Source organism: Aulonocara sp. 'chitande type north' Nkhata Bay, linkage group LG12 (assembly GCF_057382095.1).
Source record: "Aulonocara sp. 'chitande type north' Nkhata Bay isolate Kocher_YH1m ecotype deep benthic linkage group LG12, A_spYH_male_GT1.1, whole genome shotgun sequence".
NCBI classification, from domain to species: Eukaryota; Metazoa; Chordata; class Actinopteri; order Cichliformes; family Cichlidae; genus Aulonocara; species Aulonocara sp. 'chitande type north' Nkhata Bay.
Genome location: NC_141355.1, coordinates 38,953,710 through 38,971,101, shown reverse-complemented (window position 1 = coordinate 38,971,101; position 17,392 = coordinate 38,953,710). Strand labels below are relative to the sequence as shown.

The 17,392-nt window shown below is 41.6% G+C and overlaps 2 protein-coding genes across 6 annotated transcripts; both read left to right on the top strand.

Annotated features, from left to right (window-relative positions):
* The first annotated feature begins 1,415 nt into the window (after window positions 1–1,415).
* Window positions 1,416–5,345, top strand: LOC147318087 (granzyme K-like). Of its 5 annotated transcripts, none has more exons than XM_086257732.1 (8): window positions 1,513–1,609; window positions 1,835–2,014; window positions 2,155–2,210; window positions 2,685–2,757; window positions 2,916–3,057; window positions 3,926–4,064; window positions 4,320–4,589; window positions 4,686–5,345. In XM_086257732.1, exons 4-8 carry the CDS (start codon window positions 2,694–2,696, stop codon window positions 4,836–4,838), a joined length of 768 nt encoding a protein of 255 aa, XP_086113858.1. In that variant the 5' UTR covers window positions 1,513–1,609; window positions 1,835–2,014; window positions 2,155–2,210; window positions 2,685–2,693; the 3' UTR covers window positions 4,839–5,345. The 5 variants fall into 5 exon arrangements, with proteins under 5 accessions (XP_086113859.1, XP_086113858.1, XP_086113861.1 ...); XM_086257735.1 differs by having other exon boundaries at window positions 2,649–2,757; XM_086257733.1 differs by lacking the exons at window positions 1,513–1,609; window positions 1,835–2,014 and adding an exon at window positions 1,416–1,507.
* A 9,192-nt stretch (window positions 5,346–14,537) lies between these two features.
* LOC147318086 (granzyme K-like) lies at window positions 14,538–17,024 on the top strand. The gene is made up of 5 exons (XM_086257737.1): window positions 14,538–14,662; window positions 14,844–14,988; window positions 15,361–15,496; window positions 15,945–16,214; window positions 16,311–17,024. Exons 1-5 carry the CDS (start codon window positions 14,599–14,601, stop codon window positions 16,461–16,463), a joined length of 768 nt encoding a protein of 255 aa, XP_086113863.1. The 5' UTR covers window positions 14,538–14,598; the 3' UTR covers window positions 16,464–17,024.
* Window positions 17,025–17,392: the final 368 nt, after the last annotated feature.

Genomic DNA, 17,392 nt, shown 5'->3' with positions numbered 1-17,392 from the left:
AGCAGCTAACAAGACGATGACTAACAGGGGGGAAGACAACTGGAACTAATTACAGAGTAAAGAGACACAATGCACACAGGACGAGAGAAAAGAAACCAACACAGAGACCAGGACTAAGACACGTGACACTGACATGGAGACATGACGGACACAGACTGGACACAGAAAAGAACTGACATCATCAGGAACTAAGGACTAGTCCAGGGGTGGGGAACTCCAGGCCTCGAGGGCCGGTGTCCTGCAGGTCTTAGATGTGTCCTTGATCCAACACAGCTGATTTAAATGGTTAAATGACCTCCACAACATGTCATGAAGTTCTCCAGAGGCTGGTAATGAACTAATCATGTGATTCAGGTGTGTTGACCCAGGGTGAGATCTAAAGCCTGCAGGACACCGGCCCTGGACTAGACTATCATACTCAACACTAAATACCAGAGTGAAAGTAAATCATCCAAAAGAATAAATAATAAATTTAAAAAAATCAAACTTCTGGTCAAAGACCCAGGACCGTGACATGTTAGGTGATGTTATCATTATTCACAGCTTTCAGTTTTGTACACAGTCCAACCGGTTTGTTGTTTGTCACCTGTTTATGGGCCTTTATTTATCAGGCTGCAAACTTCCTGTTTGGGTCCCTTAGTCCCGCTGTAAGCTTCAGTCCAGGTTGCTAGGCAAAAGTTTAATGAAGGAGTCCCTCATGGCTGTTTGCATGTTCCAAACTTTAGAAGGAACGGCACTCTAACTCACATCCTGTCACATGAGCAGTTTTAACTTTAACACGGTCTAAATAGGACACAGGAAGACAAACAGTCCAGGATGATCTACAGCGACAAAACCAGCCTGCTACGTGCACACAGTCTGTTAGAGGTGACAGTGACACTAGGGATGGGTATCGTTTAGGTTTTGTCTGATACCGGTGCCAAACCGGTAATTTTGAAACGGTGCCGGTGCTTAAACGGTGCTCGAACCGATGCTTAAAGAATGGAGAACACACACTTTGTCCAAAACCCTCTCATGTTTAGCTTTTTTTGTCATGGTCCAGAGTCTGTGACTCCATGTTTATGTTTTAGTTTATTGTTATTCTGGGGTGTTGTACTGTCCTTTTTTCACGTTTCGTGTTCCTATGTTCTGTTGTTTGTGTGTGTCGTGTCATTACGTGTATGTGTTCCTGTCTTGTTCTGAAGGTCCTTTTCTTATGTGAGTGTGTTCAGCTTACGTTTCACCTGCCTCGTCAGTCATGATTTCACCCAGGTGTGCTTCCCTCCTGTCTCCCATCCCCTGATTACTGCTGTGTGTATGTGTGTGTGTTCTCCTGCCTGTTGCCGGGTTGTCTCCCTCTGTCGTCTGTGTTCGTTCTGTGTCATCTACCTGCGTCTGCCTGCTTTGCCATTTCAGTTCTGTGTTGTGTTTTTTCTCCAGTTTAGGTTTTGCTTTGTTTCCGTCCACACCTTTGAATGAAATGGATGTTACTACACTGCCTTCCCAAGTGACTCCCAATCACATAAGAGTATGAGACAGTGGACCTTTTTTACTTAGGGGTGTACTCACTTTTGTTGCTGCCACCTTTGCTTGGTTTAGGCAATAATGGCTGTGTTTGAGTTATTTTGAGGTGACAGCAAATTTACACTGTTATACAAGCTGTACACTGACTACTTTACATTGTAGCAAAGTGTCACATCTTCAATGTTGTCCCATGAAAAATGTGAGGGGTGTACTCACTTTTGTGAGATACTGTATCCATCCATCTCTCTCACACACAGAGTCAGATTTTAATGTTTATGCCTTTAATTTAAGAACAACTTTATTTCATATTTGGTAAATTCTTTTATTACAGAGACTAAACTCACAATGTTTAAGCTTGAAGTGAGCTCATAGCAGACTCCAGCTGACTGCAGTTGTATTAAAAGCAGTGATGGTTTCTCTGAGTGAAGGTGAGCTGCTGGCAGGAACACAGTTTGTAGGAATACACCCGGAGCGTCTGCAGGGAGAAAAGGAGAAGTTAGAAGCTGCTGTGGTGAGTTTGAAGAGTCTTTGCTTGTAATCGGGTTCATAGAGAAGCTGAGGAAGTGACATTTCTCCATTTCTGAATAATCACACCAACACTTGTCACCTTCTCACCAAGCTTATCGCTGATGATCTTGTTGTCTATCCCAGTGTACGTCTTCAGTCGTGTCCCTGATGTCCTTCGGTCTTACCCACGGTGATAGGAGGTGAGCATGGAGTGAATTGATTCAGTGGATCGGTGTGCTTCATACACTTAATGAGTAATCTGTAATCAGTTTCAGCAGAGGATCAAATAATTAGTGTGGCTGATTGAGGGAAATAGAGTTCAGTTATTGTATTCTGAAGTATTGGTCTGTAGTTTGTACGCTCTGTCCTTTCAGATCATTTACTTTCATAAATATTCTAATTAAAATGGGGCATTTAGAAACACTCATGAGTGTAACTGACAGTGTGGACACACACCCACTGAAACTGTGAGCTGTTGCTAGAAACATTCATACGTGTTGCTCAAAGTGTTGCACCAAGATTTGATGTGAGATAATGCACGATATAAAAAGAGCTTAAGGTCATCACTTATGACCAGTCTGAGCACAGGCATTAGAACAACATCAGCACTCCTCAGTTTTGTGTGTGATTCATCACAGCGGGTTTCACTGCATTCAACATCTGATCTACCACAGCCAGGAAAAATGTTCTGCCTGAGGAGTTTCGGTCTTTTCCTCTCGTGCGTGCTCCTCTTCATCACACAGCCAGGTGAGTAACGTTTCTATTGGGCTTTAATGAATGATTGTGTTATGTAAACAACAAAGAACACATTGCTGATATCTTGGTGCAGAGTGTTTTTCCACTCATCTGTTCTTGACTTGATCATGTGCTGATTTATGTTTTTGGATATTTTCTTTTTGTTTCAGGTCACGGTTCTGAGATCATTCAAGGGAAAGAAGTCGAGCCGCACTCGCTGCCTTTCATGGCTTATTTAAGAGGTAAACTGTCTTCGTGTGGAGGGACATTGATCCATCCACAGTGGGTGCTGACGGCTGCCCACTGCACTCGGTAGGAACATGAACTTTTAATTTTTTCTTATTTTTTTCTAAAAAATAAAATTACATTATTTATTTTTTACAGACCGTGTGAAACATTGTCTCCTTTGTTAATTGTGATAAATTGTAATGTCCATGCACTCACTCTACTAATACATACTGGTTTAGAGTGAGTGCATTACCATTTTACTGCGAAGGTCAGTACAAACATTTTAGCACGTTGCTATATCTACATGTCTTTCCTCATCTTATATTCTTGTTTTCTTACATTATAGACAGAAACCAAACAGGTGAATGTGTTTGTGGAAACCACTCAAAGTTTGTCTCCATGAAATGTCTGAAAGACAACAGCTTGAATGAAAACAGAGGTTTATCACATCATAAATGTATTTTAAAAAATAAATGTTTCTCTAATTCAGCTTTCATTACATTCACACATGAAGAAAATCTGCCTTTTAAATAGTAAAGCTGAACGTTTTAAGGTGTTCCAGCTGCTCCAGAGCTGGAACAAGAAAGTAGGAAGTAAAATCGATCCAGAGTCTTCAAAGGTCAAAACACACACGTTTCTATAATTTTACATGTCAAGCTGTTTAAGCCAAGAACTGTACAGATATTTACAACTCTTAAAACATTTTATATTATTGAATTCTTATTTTTTTCTTATTCTTGATTTATAATATTTTATATTGTTGAAGTTTGTATTTCAGCTGGAGGAAATACGATGCTACGATGTTGTTAAGTCTCTAATGATCATCAGAGACTTAGTAACAGCCATTACGCAGCCAGATGTATTAATATATACACTAATAGCATTAATATGATTATTCTTATAGAAACTCCTGATCTGTTAACCCTCTAAATGTGTAACTTTTCTTTGACAGTATGTATAAGGTGGTCCTGGGAGCGCACTCCATCAGGAAAAAGGAAAAAGATTCAAAGCAGATCCGAGAGGTTGAGAAACTTTTTCCACATCCCAACTATACCCATGTAACCAAGGGCAACGACCTCATGTTGGTGAAGGTAAGGTGGTAAACTAATGCCCAAAAACAAGTCAAGTAAAAATGCAACAGGATTAATGCATTTGTTTTTACCTTACATGACGTATGTCTGTGTATGTCTACGTTTCAATAATACTGCACATATTTCCCATTTTCAAAGTAAAACATGCAAATAGATGACGGTTCAAGACTTTAGCACAGTGCTGCATAAATATAAGCTTTAAGACCAACTCTGTAAAGTTACTACATCAGTGTCACTCGGTGTTTCTTTTTTTAGCTTCAGGAACCAGTGACTCTGACCAGGGCAGTGAAGTGGCTCAAGTTTGGCAACACTGTGAGAGACCCGGCAGCTGGCAGCAGGTGTCTGGTGGCTGGATGGGGACGAACCGAAACAAAACGACCATCAGACGTCCTCAAGTCTGTCAATGTGACTGTGGTCGGCAGGCAGAAGTGCAACTCTCGTGATTATTACAACCACAGACCTAAGATCACCAAACACATGATATGTGCTGGTTCAGATGGTACAAACGTCGCTGATACCTGTCAGGTACGTATGAAGAATACATGTATTTTTCCTTGTTTGAGGTAAATGTTCATTCAGCTCAACACCTGAAACACTGTCATGTGTTTGTTCTTGCTGCAGGGGGATTCAGGAGGCCCGCTGTTGTGCGATGGAGCGCTGGTTGGAGTCACTTCTTTTGGACGGGGTTGTGGTGTCATTAAAAAACCTGGAGTCTACTCGTTTGTCTCAAGGAAACAACTAAAGTGGATCAAGAAGACAATGAAATCATTCTGAATGTCATGAAAGCACAGGCGTCAGGCTGCACAAGCAAGATGAGAACCTTTGATGGTTTATGGTAAATCTGTCAGTGCGGTGTCTGTAGACCATTCTGCATTTGATCATTTTAGTGTTTCTCTTACATTTCATTATATTTTAGCTTCTGCTTTGCAATAATTGTTACACACTCTGCGCATATACAGTATGACAGCAGCCCTCTGTTGGTTAGTCCATTACTGCCATTGAAGGAACTTAAAGCAGGCACAATGTGGCACAAACATTAACTGGACCCCAAACCATCTGGGGGGGGGGGGGGGTAAATCAGCTTCCTGAAACAAGCTGCAAATTCCTGCTGCAGGACTTATTTTCATTTTGCTCTCTTCAGAGAGATTCACCACCTCCTGTATTATATTCTTTCTTTTTTTTGCACGCTTTCTCATTTGTTCATTTCTCATTCCAATTATTTGTGCTTAAAAACCAACAATGATATTTCTCTAACTTTCTAATAAAGCTGAACGCATGAATAAAAAGACACATTTCCGTCCTCTTTCTTTCATTGTTTCAGAGGATCTCTGACATCCAGCACATCCATAAAGTCATGATTTCAGCATCTCCACCAACTCTGTGTCTTTGTTTATCTCATTATTATTCCAGCAGCCTTCTTTATTTAAAGTTTAGAACAGCATAGTTAATATTATTTATGATAAATGTGACCTCAGGTGTTAAAACAATATCAGCACATCTCATTTCCCATTGGTCTGTTTTTACTGTGTGACTGAGGGTGAGATCACATCCTGTGAGCTCAACATAGAAACTCTGAGTCGTTGAGTTTCAGAGCATTTCACACCTGATAAAGAAAAGAGAAGAAGAAATGATCTGCGTGAGAACAAGAAGGAAATGTTTGCATGTGTGGTGTAATAAAGAGCTGCTAATCACCCTATAAACTGAAGTCTGACAGGTTTGCAGAGGAGCAGGACGCTGAGGATTAATATTAATGATATATTTCTGTTCTGTTCCTTCAGAACCAAAGTAACAAATTGCTTCACTGGACTGACCAAAAAATTTAAAACATGTGAAAATATATTAAATGAATAATAATAATAAAAACAGAAGGGAATAAAAAAAAAACACAAAGCAAAAAATATCAAGACATAAAACATTCTACAAAAGCCAGACTGCTTAAGTAGTCCTGCACTGCCGGGACTGCGATCCCAAACTCCTGAGAAGGAAACAGTGGTAGCTGATACCGGAGACACATCTCAATGACATGAATGAGTCATAAGCAGGGCTGGACAGGGACAAAAAATCAGCCCAGGCATTTTATGATATACAATTTTTATTCGTTATCAAGAATAGCATAAAACATAACAACCAAACAGAAAAGAAAGAGAAAAAAATTTTACACATCCACACACACACAAAACATGTTTTCACTCAATTATTTAAAGTTATTCCTCACGAAAGAACTGCTGCTATTTTAGGAGGAAATGAGGGTCTCTTTCTCAATGTTTGGTCCCCTTTGCTTTCTTATTTGCCAAATGTTTTGTCCCAACTGTTGAGGGGGGGTGGTTGCGATTAAGATGACAATGAGGACAATTCATTCTTAGAGTTTATCTTTTTCTCTTTCTATATCTGTGGGTAATTGAGTGAAAATGTGTTTTGTGTGTGTGTGTGTGTGTGTGTGTGTGTGTGTGTGTGTGTGTGTGTGTGTGTGTGTGTGTGTGTGTGTGTGTGTGTGTGTGTGGATGTGTAATTTTTTTTCTCTCTTTCTTTTCTTTCTTTTCTTTTCTGTTTGGTTGTCATGTTTTGTGCTACTCTTGATAACGAATAAAAATTGTATATCTAAAAAAAAAAACCAAAAAAAACTCCATATCTCGTTCTGGGCGTGGAGACTGCAGGGACAGACCCAAAGGGGTTAATAAAAGTTAATTTTCTTAAAAAAGCTAATCCAACAAAGCCTGTAGTAAGGGGTAACGGGACATAAAAGGTAACCAAAACTCAGATAGAAAGGTAGTTGTAGTCAACTACACTCGCCTGAAACCACAAGATTTAATTGAACGTAATCTCTGGCTGGACTGGGTGGCTCAAAATAGGGAACAGCATGTAGATGATTGTGTTGCCTGTGCCACAGCTAGGCCTCGTTTGTCCACTGAACCTGCGCCTCTGTATCCAGAGGGTGAGTGGGGTTATAATTGTATGTTGAGGCTGACTAGAGAAGCTGTGTCCACAGGAGAGTGCACCACACTGTCAAGTTTATATCCACCAATTGACAAGCGCACACAGGTAGGATCATTTATACCCAAACAAAATAATTACACATGTTTTAAATTCTCAACGGACAGTGTGAAATACTCTCATGGGAAGGACCACAAATAATGGAAGTGACACAAACACCATAATAGGTACATGGGCTAGAAGTGGTTGTATTATTACTGTGGACATCACACCCTTTTGGTGCATGTTCCTTTGGGGAGTGTGGGGACATGTGCTATGGTGCGGTTAGAGGCACCAATGATGCCTATAGGGAGTAAGGTAAAAGCTATACCACAACATGACACGCGCACATTGATGTGTATGTGCCATGTTTGGTGACATGTGTTGTACTTTCATTCCCAGCAACACTGCTCCAGATGGCTCTGTAACCAGGGCTCTGGAGGGTTTGAAAACGTTGTCCAAAACTATGCATGAACATTCGGGAGTCAATAATGCGCCGGAGAACTGGGTGACATCTGTGTTTGGCCAATGGAAGGGTGTGTTTATGTCTGCCATGTTTTCTCTTGTTACTTTCATGGGAATATTGGTTACAGGTTGTTGTCTCATTCCTTGTGCCAGACGAGTGCTGGAGAAACTGATAGAGAAGTCCATGAATCCTGGTTGACCCGTTCTGCACTCCTAGGAGCCTCAGGTTGAGCTTCTTCCAGAGCTCCTTCTGGGCTGAAATGCAAAAGAGGAAGCAAAGTCACACTCTGTGTAGTTATGCTGCCTTGTGATGTCCCAGCTACTGGCTGAGACCGGGTCACCTCTGGTGTAGCTGCCATTGATTGAGGCTGAGTCACTCCTGTGGTGGCTCCCTCTGCCTGCCGGAAGAGAAAGAACAGACCATGCTGATGCAGTGGCCGCACTTGTGACTCTTCCTGACACTCTGTGGTCAGCAGGACCCACAGATGTGGGGCCTGGCAACTTTATTTCAGCTGAAGTCAATGGACTCAATGATAAGGATAATCAATTCAAATGTAAAGAGGTCCAGTTAGAGAGAATATCCTTAAACAAAGAGTCAAGATTCAAAGTGTTTAATGTCATATGTACAAGAAGAAAAAGCATTTCTCTGTGCAATGAAAGTCTTTCTTTGCTTCCACACACAAATGCCGGTTAGGTTTCAGAAGATCATAAAGTTCCACATACATTATAATTCAATACAAGATTTATATTGAAGTAGCCTAACAGTGGTATCAGTGTCTGCAAATGTCAAATAAAGAAAGTACAGTTTAGCAATAATTATTATTAATTTTCACAATGAAGGAGCAGAGAATAAATGAGAAACATCAAACATCTGAGTTCAGATCTGAACTGCAGCCCGCCTGTTGGTGACCAAGGCTCTATGATGTGTTGCCAAAAGTGTCAAACAACACCCAGCGGCACTGTGAGCTGCACATAAACCACAGGTGCTAAAACACAATCAGCCATCAGTTCACGTCTCTATTTTTGCTGACTCATCGTTGGATCACATCCTGTGAGCTCAACAGAAAATGCTCGGTGCTTTTAAGAATCTGATAAAAGAGAGATAAGAAGAAATGTTCTGCTGAGAAAAGTATTTTTATCTCATGTGTTGTCACAGTCTGCGCTGGCAGACTGTGGGGTTGTGGGGACAGAGGACCCAAATGCTGGACTCTTGGAAGCAGACAGTGTGTTTGTTTACAGTGTCGTTGTGGTGGAATTAAGGCACGACGGGTCCAAGAATCATAGTTTTGAGCCATTTTATTGAGCACTTCTCACCACAACACACACCAACCCCTGAGTCCCCGTGTGTTAACTCGCCCTACATGCACGGCATCGCAGACCACGCCCGACCACAGTCATAAATAATTGCACAACAAACAATCCCCCTGCACCCCGATTGCCGTTCCGTGTCTTCTTCCCAGTGCTCGTGCTCCATGTCTCATGATACTCCTTGCACACTGCCCCCTGAAGATGCCTGTAAACTGGTGCTCAAACACACATATGCACCGAGGGACAGCAGCACCAAAAATACACAAGTCCAGAAACTATTCCTGAGCCCTGGGTCCCTCAGACCCAGCTCCCTGACATGTGTGGAGCAACACAGTTTAATAAAAAGAGCTGATCAATGTCAACTAAACATGAGCAAGTTATGTGACTTTACCAAATTAAAAACATTTAAAAAATACATTAAAAATATTTTTAAAAAAAATACATAAAGCAAATAATAATAATAACAAATATGCAAACAAAAGACAAAAAAAGCCCAGATTATATAAGTAGGTTTTCATTTATTTATTTTCCACATATGAGGAACTGACTGTGCTCACTCAATAATTACGCCTTATACAATAAAACAATGTGACCAACAAATAATGGAAGAAATTCCAACACAGTACAGAGAGTTGGGGAATGGCTGCAATCACAGCATTGTACGATGCTGACAGATGGACCCTTGGGCCCCCTCCTCCATTCAGAGATGGTCTTTCCCTGTTCACATAAATGGCCTCCTTGACTCCGTGCTCCTCCCTGTCCTGGATGTTACATCCTCATCATTGATTGATTGAATGATTGATTGAGTCCTGGCCTGACGAGGTAGCTCTGCTGTGTTGCGCCATCCTCTTTGCCAGAGGGTGTGTGGTCTCCCCGATGTATGAATCCTGGCAATCCTCCTAGTACTTCACAGCGTACACTATGTTACTCTCTTTGTGTCGGGGGACCCGATCCTTGGGTTGGACCAGTTTTTGCCACAGCATGTTTTTGGGCTTTAAAAGCCACAGCGACACTGTTTAGAAAAAATGTTTCACCTCCTTTGTTTAGTGTTTGGTTATGTGAGATTATTGCATGTTTGTATCTTGAAGAGGTTCGTTATCGTCTGGCTTACACTCACTTTAAGTTTGCCAAAATCTGGGGCCTTTCTCAATTATATTAATGGGGATTCGGAACTAAAGAAGCTTCTCAGATGAGAGGTCAAACATCTTCAAGCAACTTAAACAAGTCCAGATGCTTTTCTTTCCAATCTCCTTAGACTACGATGACCTGAGAACCTCCACAGACACAAACAATGGGGATTCAACATAAACTGACCCATTTGACTGCACTTTGTGTTTATCTGAAGCCAAGGCTGGACTGGGACAAAAAATCGGCCCGGGCATTTTGACTAGAGACCGGCCCACCAGGGATAAAGATTGAAAATGTGACGTCATTCAGAGGTAAACCCGCAAAGGATTCTGGGAACTTGTGGCAAGAGGTACTAGCGCACGCAGGCTTTCAATTGAACTCAGTTACACAGCGATAAAAAGAAACACAAAAAATGTCAAGAAGCCGTTGTATTATTAACTGCAACAGCCGGTCGCATGACAGCCACGGGAAGCCGATCGTTTTTTTTTTATCGGATTACGTCGTTGAAGAGAAATATTTTTAAGCCATGTTTCCGAAGTAAGAGCCGACGGATGGTCTGGATATACCAAATATAACGTCCCAGAACACTCCAGCTCACAGGTTAGTCTGCTCCAAGCATTCCCACAAAGGTCAGAGTTTTGTAGTAGTTAATTAGTAGTTAAGTCATTTTTCTTAACATAATTGGTGATATAGGTTACAAGCAAGTCTGGCGCTGAACAGAAATCGTCGCGCTATGCTCCTTTGTTTATTGTGCATAAATAGTAAATTGTCCTGACACAATATTGTGTTTCGCTTCTGTTATTATGGTACACTGACAAAAACATATACTTTTATTCACAGGATAAAACAGTTGTTTTGTATCACTAATTGTCCAGTACGATTACAGCATACAGTATTATTGTCACTGCTACATTTCTGTAATGAACCAGAAATCATTTCCACTACTAATTAATTACCGTTGAGCTCAAAGGTTATATTAATAAACGGTTAACGAATGTGTATTTATGACGACGATTTGTGAGACTGGTAAACTTACCTTTGTTCGTATGATGGTCTTTCGTTCTACACGGTGCATTTCAAGGTCCTGCACCCATCCGTCGGTAAACTGTTCCTGGGCTTGTTGCAGTGACCTGAAGTTACTAAACTTCATGAGTGTGTGCACTCACTCCAAGAACCGTATGATTATAAATATGAGCGTGGTGAAAGTTGGGCAGCACGCTAACGTCTTTTGTCCCTCTGTGTGCTCGTAAGGGTCTGACCCTTTCACTCCTTTGATTTTTTCCTCGTATCTTTTCTTTGTCTTTTCGTCGAGTCAGTCTTTGTACGGACCGGCATTGTTCTCCTTTTGTTTTGTACATTCCTTTTTTGTGCGGCAAAGAAAAAACAAGAAGGTATTGGAATCGAAGAATGAACGTTTTGCGGTACTGCAAATGCTTGCATTTGATGCGGTACTTGGATTGTTTTGCCACGAGTTCCCGGCATGCAATGCGCGAAAATCACGTGATTGCTAAACAAGGGGGAGGGTACATCCGGCCTCCTCGGCTGTAATTGGTCCAGCCCAGAGTCGATCATGACCAATTGGCCAATCCAACACCTTTCATTATATATACCCTTCCTAAAAAAAAAAAAAAAAAAAATCCATCGGCCCATAAAAACAAAAAATCACCAGCGGCCCACCGGGCATTTGTGTGAAGCTGCACTTCTGCCGGACCCTGATTCTTTCTTAGACTTGTTCTCCACATCTTCTGGACTTGGTGAACTCTCTGTTGCCCTGGATAAGCTCAAATAAAAGATCATCTTCTTTGAACACTGGCATTTCTCTGGAACTTTTGATTTGGACTGGCTAACCGGTGTATTTTTTCTTTTCTTGTCCTGTTTTCCTGTTCAGGTTTTTTCTTTTTTCTGTGCTTCAATGTTATTTTCATTGAATTTTGTGTCCTTTGTCTGGTGTGATTTTATGTAATTTTGAACTTAAAATCTTATAAATAAACATTAAAAAATGCTTCTTAACTGTCCCAATACTGACACGTACAGGATCACTACAGGTTTTCACTTATTCAGCAGTTGTCCAGGGGCAACTCCAGACTGAGACAGAGTCCAGCTCCTCTCCAGGAGACTGGTTCCAGAGCCCAAGTCATGCGTAGAGGTGAGCCCGACTATATCTAGCCGGTACCTCTCAACCTCACGCACTAACTCAGGCTCCTTCTCCACCAGAGAGGTGACATTCCATGTCCCTATTGCCAGTCTTGGCAGCCGGGGATCAGTCCGCCAGGGCCTCCACTCCTGGCCGCCACCCGACCAGACACTCGCCCTCGGGCACCCTCCCCGGGCCTGGCTCCAGGGCGGGGCCCTGGTAACCCTATCCCGGGCAGGGTAAACTGTTCCCTTGATGTTCTCTTCATAAGAGTCTTCTGAATCGCTCTTTGTCTGGTCCCTCACCAATTTGCCATGGGAGACCCTACCAGGGGGCAAAAGCCCCCAGACAACATAGCCCCTGGGATCCCTGGGACACACAAACCTCTCCACCACGATAAGGTAGCAATTCACGGACAGGTGTCTGTCTCCTGAATCCAAATCTGCTCTCTCTTTCTAGTCCCTGTCACGACTCTTGCTGCAGCATTTTGGATTAACTGAAGGCTTTTCAGGGAGTTTTTAGGACTTCCTGATAATAAGGAATTACAGCCGTCCAGCCTGGAAGTAATAAATGCATGAACTAGTTTTTCAGCGTCACTCTGAGACAGGATTAGGGATGGGTACTGGTATCCGGTGCCATGATGGCACGGTAGTAACCAGACCGAAAAGCAGCGCACATTTCGGTGCTTTTTTTGTTGCTTTTTTTTCCTGAGCTGTGATACACTTTAGATTCTAGCCAATCATTTTACGTTTCCGAGGATAGTAGGCGGGCCCAGGTACGTACGTTCTTTTAGAGCAGAGCTACAGATTAAAAATGCCCAAAGCGAAGCGGTCAAAAGTCTGGCTGTACTTCACAGCAAAAGATGCAAACTCAGCAGCAACAAGTGCTTTAAGCTGATACTGTGATACTGTCAAAGGAAGTAACACCTCAAATCCGATGAAACACCCGGCGACGCATAGCGTTTTTTTTAAAGCCGAGAAATGCGCCGTATTTGATTTCTTGCTGCGAGACCTCACACCGAGCACATCTACTGCGGGTGTGGTGCCTGTTATCGGACCCGGAGTTAGCAATATCCCCCAAGAACCAGAAGAGGAGAGTCCTGGCCCCTAGCCCTGCCAGTGTAGCAGAAATGATGAGGATGATGATGCAGCAGCAGCCGTTCTTCTCTGCGTGAGGAGCTTAATGTTGTTCGTGTGTAATTTACGTTGAGTAGGCTAACCACATTATTATATTAATGCATGTAAGGTGAACTAGCAAACATCATCATAGCTACATGCGGCTGTCTTCTTGTTTGATGGCAGATACTCCCTTCACCCTGGCCAAAAAGGCTAAAATGACCAAAGAAAAAGTGGAAAACAGCTAAACATGAGAGGTTTTTGGACAAAGTTTGTGTTTTTTCCATTGTTTAAGCACTGCTTCCAGCCAAGAGTGATGCCATATATGCCCCATAGCTGCAGAAAAGGCACACATTGTTATCTTTTTACAAAAAAACAGCTGAACATGAGAGGTTTTTGGACCAATTTTGTGTTCTCCATTCTTTAAGCACCGGTTTGGCACCGGTATCGGATAAAACCTAAACGATACCCATCCCTAGACAGGATATTTCTAACGGGGCGATCGTGACTCAAGAGTTTGGTGTTCGTCTTGTAATCGGAAGGTTGCCGGTTCAAGCCCCGGCTCGGACAGTCTCGGTCGTTGTGTCCTTGGGCAAGACACTTCACCTACCGCCTACTGGTGTTGGCCAGAGGGGCCGATGGTGCAGTATGGCAGCCTAGCCTCTGTCAGTCTGCCCCAGGGCAGCTGTGGCTACAACTGTAGCTGCCTCCACCAGTGTATGAATGTGAGAGTAGATGAATAGTGGTATTGTAAAGGGCTTTGAGGGGTCCTGAAAAGCGCTATATAAATGCAATCCATTATTAACTTTAGAGATGTTGCACAAATGGAAGAAAGCAGTCTTACATATTTGTTTAATATGTGCATTGAAGGACATGTCCTGGTCAAAAATGACTCCAAGGTTCCTCACAGTGTTACTGGAGGCCAAGGTAATGCCATCCAGAGTAAGAATCTGCTTAGATACCATATTTCTAAGATTTTCAGGGCCGAGTACAATAACCTCAGTTTGATCTGAATTAAGACATTCCTGAAGTTTACTAAATAATACAAGATATTACAAAGTTACAGAATGCAACTTTGTAATATATAAAAAATATATTTTAATAACAGTAATATATATATATATATAAAAAAAAAGGCTCTAATAGAGGCAAATAGTGCCAGTTATAAATACCCCAGTAAATTTCACAAATTAAATACATATGGTTGTTCTGAAAGGGGGTGGAGTTGGGGGAGTTGGGGGTGTAGATATTACTGATACTCCTGACCATCGATTTGAAGGTTTGAGTGAGTGTTGTTTTGCTGACTCATTCGTTTCCACGGTCAGACCACATCCTTTGAGCTGAACATATAAAGCTGAGCATCACAGTGAGTTTCAGTGCATTCAGCGTCTGATCAAAGAGAGAAGAAGAAGAAATGTCCTGCCTGAAGAATTTCAGTCTTCTCATCTCATGTGTGCTCCTCTTCATCATCCAGCCAGGTGAGTGATGTTTTCTACTGTAATTTATTTACCTATTGGTAATTTTAATCTTCATGTAAACGAGCATAATGCAAAGTCACACTGCTGATCTCCTTCAGTGTTGCACAGCAGTTGGTGCAGTGTGTTTGTTTCACTCATCTTTTCTTCATTCATGTGTCCTGATATTTTGTTTCTGTTTCAGGTCGTGGGTCTGAGATTATTAATGGGAAAGAAGTCAGGCTACACTCACTGCCTTTCATGGCTTATGTGAGAAGTGTGACTAAATCTTGGTGTGGAGGGACATTAATCCATCCACAGTGGGTGCTGACAGCTGCCCACTGCACTGGGTAAGAATCTGAGGTCCTATTTTCCTCAATTTTAAAAATAATGCAGTATTTATTTTCAACAGACTATTATTCCTTCAGTAACTACCCAGAGGTCACTGCCCTCACCTGTGGTCACGAGCTCTGGGTAGTTACTGAAAGAATGAGATCAGGGCCAGAGCAGCAGAAATGTGCTTTCTGTACATTTAAATTTCTTCATTCAGCTGGAAGAGAAAATAACGCAGATTCACCCAAAGCTCAGTAACAGCTATAACCCAGCCATATGTAGTAATACACAATAATAAAGAACTATGATGACTGTTTTAGAAGCCGCTGACCTGTTAACCTTTTAAATATGTAAACCTTCATCACCAGATTGTGTTTTTTCTTTTACAGGAGTTACTGGGTGATGCTGGGAGCCCACTCCAGAACGAAAAACGAACATTCCAAGCAACTCCGAGTCGTCGAGAAAAGTTTTCCTCATCCTGACTACTGTTGTGCAAAGCACGACAATGACCTCATGTTGCTGAAGGTAAGGTGATATATCAGGGTCTGATACAAATGATGTAAATGCACTGCTTCTTATTTAGCACCTTTCTACTCTACCTGAGCTCTCAGAGTGTTACACAACATGGTTACACTTGTTTTCTATGCTTAAGTGCTTTCTAACACTCACACACACTCACACTCTAACGTAGCATCAGAGCGCATCGTGGGGTTCAGTATCTTGACATGCAGACTGGAGAGACCAGGGATCAAACACCAAACCATCCGATTAGTAGATAACCTGCTGTACCTCCTACAGCCAACTCAGGTTTTGCTCACTTAACTAAAACTTAGTTTCATTCTTTAAATTATAAAATATATTTCAATGTGTGTATAGACACGTTTCAACACATCACTGCACATATTTTATATTTTCAAAGCAAAGTATTATAAATAAATGAGTGGTGATTCAAGACTAAATTTTTTTTTATCAGCTTAACAAACCGGTGTTGGAAACCAGGGCAGTGAAGTGGCTCGAGTTTGGCAACACTGTGAGAGACCCGGCAGCTGGCAGCAGGTGTCTGGTGGCTGGATGGGGACGAACCGAAACAAAACAACCATCAGACATCCTCAAGTCTGTCAATGTGACTGTGGTCGGCAGGCAGAAGTGCAACTCTCGTGATTATTACAACCACAGACCTGAGATCACCAAACACATGATATGTGCTGGTTCAGATGGTACAAACGTCGCTGATACCTGTCAGGTACGTATGAAGAATACATGTATTTTTCGTTGTTTGAGGTAAATGTTCATTCAGCTCAACACCTGAAACACTGTCATGTGTTTGTTCTTGCTGCAGGGGGATTCAGGAGGGCCGCTGTTGTGCGATGGAGCGCTGGTTGGAGTCACTTCTTTTGGAGAGGATTGTGGTGTCATTAAAAAACCTGGAGTCTACTCGTTTGTCTCAGAGAGACAGCTGTACTGGATCAAAACCACGATGAAGTTATTCTAAATGTGTGAAACCACAGCATGATTTGATGTTACATCTGTCAGTGTTGTCTCTGTAGACCTTTATCCATTTCATTGTTCCTCTTACAGTTTATGATAATTTAGTTTCTGCCAGCTTAATATACTTTTTTTTAAATAGATTCTGCACTTGGTTAGTCCACTGCATGAACCACATTTTAGTCCTACTGTGAACAAAATTGGAAACACTGTTTGAAATTTTACCATCTTTCACCACACAAACCAGACAGAAACATGGTTATATTTAATCATCATTTTTCCAAATAATTCAAAGAACTCCCAGACATGAGTGCTCCTGGTTGGTGCAGATGAGTGCGGCTGCAGTAAAACCAGGGAGAAGCAATTTTTATGTACACACAAAACCCACGATTGTAATATGAAACAGAGATTATTCAGACTGTCAAACATATACAACCAACTGAAACTGAAGATGAGGCTTGTGGACAGGTTTGTTGAAAAAGACACAAAAAACTTGTTTTCTTCATTTTGCATTACTGTTGCTTGAAAACCAAAAAAAACAAACATCTTTTTCTACTTTCTAATAAAGCTGGAGGCATGAATAAAAAAACACATTTGCTGTCTTTTTCTTTGATTGTACTGCAGTTTCAAACTGTACCTTTCAAAGTAGCATCGTTAATATAATGAGTTTACAGTTACAGTCTAGTTTGAGGCCTAAGAAACATTTTCACTGCTTTTTTCAACTCTTTTGATCAGCTGTAGATTTTCTTGTACAAAAACTTTTCTTCAGAAGAAATGAACACAGAGAATATTCACTCATGAGAAACAAAGGAACCTGAGAAATACTGACAGCTTCACATGTTGAGGATCTCCTCCTCCTTAGGATTCAGTGACATGATCTTCACACATTCACTTCCATCAACTCTGTCTGTTGTCATTGATTACTTCCACAAATCC

Bases quoted from the DNA above. Each gene is read 5' to 3' on its own strand.
- LOC147318086 (XM_086257737.1), top strand. From the start codon at position 14,599: ATGTCCTGCCTGAAGAATTTCAGTCTTCTCATCTCATGTGTGCTCCTC. The intron at 14,663-14,843 runs GTGAGTGATGTT...TTTCTGTTTCAG, and splicing joins CCTCTTCATCATCCAGCCAG to GTCGTGGGTCTGAGATTATT. The intron at 16,215-16,310 runs GTACGTATGAAG...TTCTTGCTGCAG, and splicing joins ACGTCGCTGATACCTGTCAG to GGGGATTCAGGAGGGCCGCT.
- LOC147318087 (XM_086257731.1), top strand. From the start codon at position 2,580: ATGACCAGTCTGAGCACAGGCATTAGAACAACATCAGCACTCCTCAGT. The intron at 3,058-3,925 runs GTAGGAACATGA...TTTCTTTGACAG, and splicing joins ACGGCTGCCCACTGCACTCG to TATGTATAAGGTGGTCCTGG. The intron at 4,065-4,319 runs GTAAGGTGGTAA...TTCTTTTTTTAG, and splicing joins ACGACCTCATGTTGGTGAAG to CTTCAGGAACCAGTGACTCT.